Genomic DNA, 9474 nt, shown 5'->3' on the forward strand with positions numbered 1-9474 from the left:
GAAGCACCTCTCCTCTCCTCTCCCCACATGACACTGACAAAGGGAGATGGCGCTGGGTCCAGTCCAAGGACCAGAGAATAAAACCAAGAAGTAGTGCCATGATCCTGGGCTACAGGCCAGGGAAGGCTCATGCATGCATGTTCAGGCCTTTGTGCTGGGCTATGAAGCCAGGGCCGGCCAGAACAGAGCCTCCAGCTTGGCCATTCAGAGTGAATTAAGGCAGACAACCGGACAACTAGGCTCCATACACCTGGCAAACTCCCCCCACACCCAACACGTACCTGGATTGAGTTTGGGATCAGAAACATTCCACTGATGAATTCCAAGCCAGGAGCTAATGACTGTCACCCAGCACGGAGTGAGCAAATGTCTGCTGCCTGTATGTAGGGATGAATGGCAGGTAAATAAGTACTCACTGGACTTAGTTCCCGCAAAGGCTAGGGTAACAGCCCGCATCTGGGTACGGCACATTCACAGACCTGACCCAGTCCTGGCAGTGCGCACATGCCTGTGCCTACCGCCTTGCCCACCACCAACTTGTGTCCTTGCGGCAGATTATCCTCTGCTCCAGGCAGAGGCCCTGAGTCAACCTGAAGCACACAAAGGCTGCCAAGTGGATCAGTTCAGCCACAAGCCATTGCTACTCACTCCTCCCACTTCATTTTCCTCACCTGCTTCTCTGCCCCACACCTGTGTCTCCCTGGCTGAGAGAGAGAGAGAGAGACCGACCGGGTGGATGTCAGGCTACCATCCAGCCTCTTCCTAGTCATGCCCAGATCCTACCTCCAGCCTAGATGGCACCAGGAAATGTTCATCTGGGGGTCGATGACATCTTTAAAAAACGATTTTCTTCCTTCTCGGAAGGGGCTAAATATAGCACAGGCATAAACAGAGAAATAGACATGAAGGCCAAATGCCCTTGCGAGAGCTGCCTGGGGAGGGAACTCTCGGAAACTCTCAGGAAGGCTTGATGGAGCACTAGTCCCTGCCCGCTCCCACCTGCCCCCCTCGCTGTGTGGAAGGAACTCTTAGCTCTTTCAAGGCTGCTCAGTGTGTGCAGCCTTTCAAGGCTGCAGGTGTGGGGTGGCTGAGGGGTCCCACTGACAAGGGTCTTCACCACCCCCCCGCCCTTCCAGAGATTGCCTTTGCCCAGGCTCCCTGGCATGCACTCGCCAACTGGCCTTGGGCACCCTGCCAAGCCTCCCACCATATCATTAATCCCGTGGCATTTGAGGGCCTGGGGGTCTCACTGCCCCTTGAAGGGTGGGCCCAAGTGAAGAATTCCCCTTCCCCTCACTGTGCAGCCGGGAGCAGAGCGCCTTGCTGAAAGCTCTGGTGCCTGCTCCCCCCCAGGCATCACGTTTTGACATTTCCATCAGCGGTGCCATCCTGGGCTTTTGTTCCTGGAGTAAAACCTCAGGGAAAGAATTTTTACTCTTCTCAGAAACCTCTTGGAAGAAGTCCCTGAGTCTAATCTAAGAGCCGCCATTGCTGCTCCTTAAGTGAGAAGGACTGTCGTTTTACCGGCGGAGTGGTGTCTAGTCACTGGTCCCAGTGTCCCAGTCACTGGTCTAGACGTGAGTTTCTACATCTGCACCAACAGTGCCCTGCTGAGCCACTGTGGAGGATGTGTCACTGGGCCTCCTTGTGGTATCCTGCCCCAGGTGCCCTTCCCCCACATGGGGGGGTCTGCCAGGATGTGTGTTTGCATACCAGTACTAGGGCCTGAGCGCTGTCCCTTTGCTTTTGCACTCAAGGCTAGTGCTCTACCACTTTAGCTACAGATCCACTCATTGTTCTTTGGTGGTTAAGTAGAGACAAGATTCTCACAGTTTCTTGCTTGGGCTGCTGATAATGCACTGGGCTGCTGATTTTGTACTGCGATCCTCAGACCTCAGCCTCCTGACTAGGTAGGATGACAGCCTCTAGGATTTTGTAGAGATTAGGTATCATACCTGGCTTTCTTTTGTCTGTGGAAATAGTCTCGCAGCAGTTGCTTCATCCCTAGTCTTCACTACCAACCAGTCCCACGGGTGCCCTGTGTGCTGGGTCCCCATTTTGGCTTTAGTCAACCCTTGTGCCTTAGCACATTCCTTGTTCACATGGGATCCTTTGCCCTCTGCCTCAACCATTTCCCATCAGAGGGAGACAGAAACACATAGACAGACAGACAGACAGACAGACACACACACACACACACACACACGAACGTGCCTGGGGTAGCACACAGCATGTTGGCATGTATCCGCCATTCCCAGGAAGTGTATGTAAGTGACACTTGGTGCTGTAGATGCCCGCACGCACCTGCTCTGTGAGGATGGAGTGCTGGGGGCGGAGCTATCTGGAGTACTCAGCAATATCACCACGGATGCTACTTTTGTAGAGTGGTGTGAAGTATCTGCCACAGAGCTCTGTGCCAGCAAGCGACCCTGGTTTTATGTTCTCCTGGGCCCCTGGCCTCCAGCAGAAGTAGGGTCCATCCTCTGGGCCACCTCACAGCCAGACCTGGAGATGAGGAGAGGAAAAAAAGCACCTTGTGCCCCCCAGTGGTCAACATCAGAACTGCACACCGCTGTTCCCAGCCTGCGCAGGGTCCCTGGGCCACTCGTTGGATTGCCAGCCTGGGAGGGAGAAGCCTCCCGAGGAAGCTGCAGAGGGATCAGTGGTCTGGCTACTGTGTCTTTGGAGAACTTTGTTGCCTTTCTTCAGGTTTCCTGAGATGGAGCAGCACCTGAGGCTTAGGATGGAATGTGTCTGAATTGAATTGGCAACACACGCACACACACACACACACACACACACACACACACACACAGAGAGAGAGAGAGAGAGAGAGAGAGAGAGAGAGAGAGAGAGAGAGAGAGAGAGAGAGAGAGAGAGAGAGAGAGAAAAGAAAAGGACTGTGGGCTCAGAAGCCAAAACCCGCCCCCAGCCCCAGGCAGGCTCCAATGGAAACAGATCAACTCTGCTGGCAGGAGGGAGGACAGGCCGTGGGCTGTGGCTAGAGGGAAGCATTTGGCCGCTGGGTCCCACCTGGGCCCTGGATTTCCCTGGCGGATTGAGCCAAACTGCACAGCAAGGCTCCTTGTAGCCCAGGCAGTGTCATGTGACCATGCAGGCAGATTCCCAGAACCTGCCGTGGAGCTCGTTCCTGACGCTCCCTGCCGGGTGACCCATCCTGCCTGGACTCAGGCACCTCGGCTGTCCTGCCGCCTCGGCATGTCTGTGCCCACTCGGGTGCTTCTTGGCTGCAGAGCTGCTCTGCACATCTGCTGCCTCCCTCTGTGAGGCTCAGAGCAGCTAGGGAAGGATGGAGAGGGGACGTGGGGCCAGCCTGCAGGCGTCACAGACTTTCCTGCTCTTCATTGGAGGGAAATAGAGATGTTTTTCATTCCTGCCACCTCCCCAGCATTTCCCCTTGCCCTCTGTGTAGCCCATCCCCATGGTAAGACCTGAAATCATCTGAAAAAAAAAAAAACACAACAATTTGCAGGGAGTCCAGGTTGGCAGTGACAGGCACCGATCCCCAAGCCCCTGAGTCAATGTGGTGCCTTGGCAGCTGCGTCCCCGGGCACTTTCTCCTTGTTGCATTTTGTTTTGTAATAATCGAGTCTCTTTTGCTGCAGCCTCTGAGTCCGGGCACCAGGTGGGAGGGGACGGGCATGCTCGCCATTCTTCTGCCCTCATGCGTGTCTCCTTTCTTTGCCTTTGCAGAACCACACGATGAGCCAGCACGCACAGTGAGAGCCCGCGCGACAGGACACCTCTCCGCAGAAGGCTTGCCGGAGACGCCGTGGGGAGGGCCATTTGAACATTACATCCAATCAAAGTGTCATTTGCAACCCAGATGTAAAACTCTAATGATTTGGCCATGAGGCGCTGCTATTATAAGCAGCTGGAAATGAATATTAATGGCAGAGATTAAAAGTATTCCATGCTCAGTATTTTTTATTGTCCTGCCCCAGCCAGTGTGCTTTTTAGAGTTTTCTGCCTCAGACTACATTTCTAGTGTTAGAGGAACCTGCTTTTTGAGGGTATTGTCCTCCGTTCCTTCATGTATTATACTGATAGTTTTTTTTTTCTTAAGAAAAGATTAGTGTGTTTTTTTCTTTGCTTTATTTTTTTCTTCTTGTTTTCTTCCTACCTCCCCCCCCCCAACCCCTTTGGTTAACTACTTTTTAATTGCAATTCTAGGTAATTGTGCATCGTGATGTGATTGCTTGGCTATTGTCTGAATATTTCCTTTTAATTTTTTTAATTAAAGACTAATGCTTTGATTGGATTTGCCAGTTCACCGGACAGTGATTAAAACTATGTAATGAATATAATCGGTTTCAGTGCAACTGGATGGTCTGCTTTTAAATGTGACTTGATCTGACTTCAGTAACTAGTTCAATTCAATAAAGGGAATCCATGAGATGAGTAGAGGTGGCTTGGTTCTCTCCTCAGCTGGGGGCCGGGGGTAGGGGTGGCAAGAGGTGTGTCCCCTGGGCTCTCCCATGCTCCTGGGGACCTGCACACAATGGACCTAGCTTATTCACAGTTGTCCCCTAAGTCCATGCCCATTGGATGAGCTGGCAGTGGTCACCCAAGTCCAAGGGGAAAGAACCAGAGAGAGGGAATACCCCGGCCTTCTCATTCCTGGATGGAGAAGCTGAGTGTCCCGGACACAGGCAGCATCTCCCAGCCTAAGTAGCGGGTTGCTGACTGAGGCTCATGCTGCTGCTTCCTCTTTTCTCCCCCATCCCTCCCACTGGAGTGCTTTTCATGTGGATAACCCTGACCACACACCAGGACTCCAAAGAACACCTGGCTTCTAGCTTTGGCCAAGGGGTGGATGTGGCAAGGTGAGGGCAGCTCTTCAGCACCCAGGGTCAGGGCTGGGGCTCCAGACTGGAATGAAGTAAGATCCATGGAAAAGCCAGGACTACAGAGAGGCTGGCAGGTGCTCAGGACAGAGTCCGGACATGCTGGCTCCCAGAGGAGCCTGTCTTTGAAGATGGTACCCTGGCACCTCGCTGCCTCTGCCTGCTCTGACCCTGGTGCCACCAAAGGGGCCCCCTGTAGCTGGCCTCCTGGGTCCCCTCATCACACTGGTGCTGGGCCGACTCATCAATCAGAGACCAGGATCCACACGGGGAGGCCCTTCCGAGCCAACTTCCCACGAGGGGCGAGGAAATTGGTTATTACCCTCCGCAGAGCGGAAATGAGACAGGCCAGACGGATCGCACCTAATTACACTGTCATATGAAGTCGTGGGCGTGGAATTTGGAGCAATTATGCCATGATCCGGAGCACTGGCGTATCAAGGGGTTTCTGGTGACCTGTGTGAGCTTCTATGGCTGGGCGGCGGCTTCAGGCTTCTCAAAGTGCATTTCACCTGCACATCTCAGGGAGGCGCCTGCCAGCACCCTCTGAACGGTGATGGAACCCCCAAACGTCAGGGTGCCTGCCTCCCGCAAGCTGAAGGCAGGACACAGCCATTTTCACCCCCTAGAGACTTGGCAGGTCGCGGAGAGACCCCAGAGTGGGCGCCCAAGGTGCTCAGGGGTGCAGTGTCCGGCGGGGCTGCCAGGCCCGTCCTGGGACAGCGCGGAGGCAGCCCCAGGACCAATGTGTCCGGAGCTGCACTGCCAGTTCTGGATTTCTCTCGAACCCCGTGGAGCCCAGGTGAGCCCTCAGTAAGTACCAATAGAAGATTTGATTTGACGGTTGGTGGCACAGGGCTAAATTAGTCACTGCCCCCATTAAAAGTACAGCAGGGGGTTCAAGAGCTTTTCACGCCGTGTGGGAATCAGCGGCGAGGCCGGCTGCTGCCTGGGTAAGGAGACAGGCGGCCTAGGGGACTGGGAGGTAATGAGGTTTATGGCTGCCCGGAACCCCGCCGACTCCCCCTTTGCCCAGCCCCGTTGTTCGCAGCTGAGAGCCCCTTGTGGCTTTCTGTGGGGAGGGGACTGGCAGGGGGACACTGATGCCCTGGCCACAACTTGAATTTCCACCATGGAACAATGCTAGGGTAGAGGAGAATGCATGGAGCCGCCCAGCTCCCTTCCTGGCTGGGGGAACCTCGTCCCACGCAGCTCCCAGGCCCTGGGGTAGCAGAGCAGAAATGAGGCTTGTTGGTGGGCCGTGAGCTTGTGTGTCATGACAGGAGGGGACCTGCTCCCCCTCCAGGGCTTCCAGAGACCCAGCCACCACTCTGCCTTCGGCTTTGGGGTGGGAGGGTTGACTGGAAACCTCTGACTCACAGTGCCTGGGTTTCAGATATAAGTTGTCACTTTCAGCTGGCTCTGAGTGGAGGAACTGACCAGAACCTGCACCCCAGACTCTGTCCTGGGTGCCTGGTGCCTGTACAGAGCTTCCAGAAAGCAAGTGGGCAAGAATTTGGGCCTCTGAAGAGAAGCTGCTGTGAAAATTTCCTTCAGGCCCTGGCCATGGAGAATAGGCCTTCTAACTTGGAGTGTGACTATCTTTCCTCCTCCAGTTCTCTCTCTCTCTCTCTCTCTCTCTCTCTCTCTCACACACACACATACACACACACACACACTTATACATAAGTTACCATGATAGCAGAGTCTTTCTGTGCCTTAAGTGTTCCTACTTAGACAAGTGATTCACTGACCTGAACAGAATAAAAACTGGAGCTGAGAGTAAAAGTAGGAGCTAACAAGGAGAGCAGGGGTGGAAGGGCGTTCAAGGGGCACAACACGCTGAGCAGGTAGATCTTTAGTGTTTGGAGTGTGTACTGAGTTGTCCTGCCATCAGATACCAAGGGTGCCAAGTGGAGTCTTTGACCCTTGGTCATTCCCCTGCCAAGCCTAAGTGAGCCAAAATCAAGTCTGAGCGGTAGAAGGGTGGTGGCCCTGTGAACTTGAGCTAGCAAGTGACAAGCATTGGGAAGACAAATCCTTTTAACTGTCTCTCTTTTCCAAAGTCACATCTCAAGCTATACCAATAAGCTCACATGACAAGGTCACAGTTGTTATGACGGGGAAGATATGGATGTTGTGAGTGATCGAATGGGCTACTCAAAGTATCTCATGCTCAGAGTGGCTCCTGGAGCTACAGCCATTTCATTAACAGTCTCACCACCAGGAAGTAGGAAGAATAAATTTAAACAGACTGCCACTATTTTATTTATTTATTTATTTATTTTTGGTGCTGTTATTGGGGCTTGAACTCAGAGCCTGGGAGCTGTTTCTTAGCTTTTTCACTCAAAGCAAGTGCTCTACCACTGGAGGTAGAGCTCCACTTCTGGCCTTTTTGGTCATTAATTGGAGATGAGAGTCTCATGGACTTTCCTGCTTTGAACTGTGTTCCTCAGATCTCAGCCTGCTGAGCAGCTAGGATCACAGGTGTGAGCCACTGGCGCGGGGCTATAAATCAAGACAAGATCCAGGCTTCCCTGGGACTCACAACCTTCCTGACTCAGCTAAGTTTTGCAATTGCAGGGGTCTATCACTACCAGTTAGCGAGCTGTGTGACTTCAAGCAAGATGCTTCACCTCTCTGGGCTGCAGGTTTTCATGGGTAAAACGTGAAGAATGAGACTGTTCTTATTCATGAGGCTCTGAGCTTCTTGGGAGTCGACAGAGATGTTGACCACCATGATCCAAACGCTCCGATTCTGAAGACCGTGTGCAGTCGGGTCATTGCTCACGGGGGCAGAGCTAGAAGATGGGTGTCCCAAGCTCCGACGTCCCCAGGTCACCTGGCTGCGGAGGTCCTTCCCACCTCCCCGCGGAGATCTCTCCCGCCTCCACACCGCGCCTCCGGCCACCGCTCGGGGTCCACCCACCCCTCGGCCTTCGTCCACAGAAACCTGCGAGATCTGGGACCCTAACCGGGACTAGCGCTTCGCCGGACCTGCAGGAGCCCCCGTCTCGGGCTGGCCCGCGGCCGGCCCCGCCCCCGTCGTCCCCGAGCCCCGATTGGCCCGGCTGGGCTCTGGCCCGCCCACCCCCTCCGGCCCCCGCCCACCCCCTCCGGCCCCGGCCCCGCCTACCCCTCCGGCCCCGCCCACCGGGCCCGGCCAGGGCCGCCGGCCAAGCGCGAACTGCTCAGAGTGAACTTATTTGTGCGGTTATTAATTACTGAAGGGCGCAAACCGCGCTTCTGTGCATAAAAATATGTTTGAGCAGTTTCTACTTAAACTTTAAAGAGAACGTTAATCAATTTTATTTTAACAAAATGACCTTAAGCAGGGGAAAAAAAATTGGTGTTATTTGCCCAAACAGGCAAATTAATTTCTCTCTCTTGAGAAATCTGAGAAGCTTCCAGAAATAGCTATGCATAATTTACACCTACCTTGGCCGCTCCTACTTTAAACGCCCAGCCCAGCCGTGGGCCCCACCCAGCCCTAGCCCTAGAAGCTCGAAACCGGGGCGATCGCGAAGACCCTTCCCACCCGTTCGCCTTGGAAAGAGAAGGCCGAGCCGGGCCACGTGGCCTGCGCCGGGGCCCCTGGAGGGGGGCAGTCCCGGGCCCATCCCGCCCCTGGCCATCCACATACTGTAGCTACACCCGGAGACCCGCAGCTCCCCTGCGAGGCGATCCTCCCCACGGGGTCGTGGGCTCCGAGTCCGGTTCTGCATCTCGCAGTAAAGCAGGGTGCCACCCCCTTTCCCTGGACCTCTGAATCCAGAGGCGGTGGCATCCGCTTCCACGCGTCCCTGGTGGAATGAGATGGTCCTGCCCGTGGCCAGCTGTGCCAGGCCCCTTGTACCTACGACACTGAGAGGGCACAGTACACACTTAATAAATATTTGTTAATGAATGGAAGGTGTAGAACAGATTAGCTGTCCCATTGTGGTGTTAGGGCAGTATTTCCAAATATAAAATAAAGGCATACTAGAAGAAGTGGTTTTTTTAATCTTCATTTATCCATTAGCTCCCCCAATCACATGCTGTAGATTCTCCAGGGTCAATTGAAGGGCAGAGAGCCCTTCCTCTTCTCTCTTTGAATAGGTGTTTGTGTTTGTTGAATGAATGCAGGAGCAGTTGCAGCAATAGCCACATCTCCAGGCAGGCTGTGCAGAGCAGGTGGGAAGTGAGTGAAGACAGCACAGAAGAGTGTCCGAGTGTGGTGACAGAGCAATAAATGTCCAATGCAGAGGACACTGCTGCTCATCCCCTCTCTTTTGCTGCCCTTGGGGGAATGCAACACCAGGATGCCAGATCTCATCAGTTTTCAAGAGGAGAAAATGTGGAGTTTCATGTGAAATATTTCCATTTTTACTGCTGCTAATTACCTTAGAGTTTAATTTTTTTAAGGAAGTGGATGTGTGGATCAAGTGGTAAAGCCCCAGTCTTGAGTGAAAGAGCCAATTGAGAGCATGAGACCCCGGGTTCAAGTCCCAGCCTGGCACACGCGCGCACCCCCCTACACACACACACACTTACAATTCCTGGGCCCTGGTGGCTCATTGCTATAATCCTAGCTACTCAGGAGGCTAAGATCTGAGGACTGAGGTTC

At 53.8% G+C, this 9474-nt stretch overlaps 1 protein-coding gene across 3 annotated transcripts in view; it reads left to right on the top strand.

The window, feature by feature from the left end:
• Nucleotides 1-4423, top strand: part of Znf423 (zinc finger protein 423) — a 321067-nt gene extending 316644 nt beyond the window's left edge. For all 3 annotated transcript variants that reach the window (XM_048355657.1, XM_048355658.1, XM_048355659.1), the window contains one exon: nt 3715-4423. In XM_048355657.1, the coding sequence (XP_048211614.1) occupies nt 3715-3744 (30 nt within the window). In that variant the 3' untranslated portion in view covers nt 3745-4423. The remainder of the gene's footprint in view (nt 1-3714) is intronic.
• Nucleotides 4424-9474: the final 5051 nt, after the last annotated feature.

Source organism: Perognathus longimembris, chromosome 10 (assembly GCF_023159225.1).
Source record: "Perognathus longimembris pacificus isolate PPM17 chromosome 10, ASM2315922v1, whole genome shotgun sequence".
Taxonomy (NCBI): domain Eukaryota; kingdom Metazoa; phylum Chordata; class Mammalia; order Rodentia; family Heteromyidae; genus Perognathus; species Perognathus longimembris.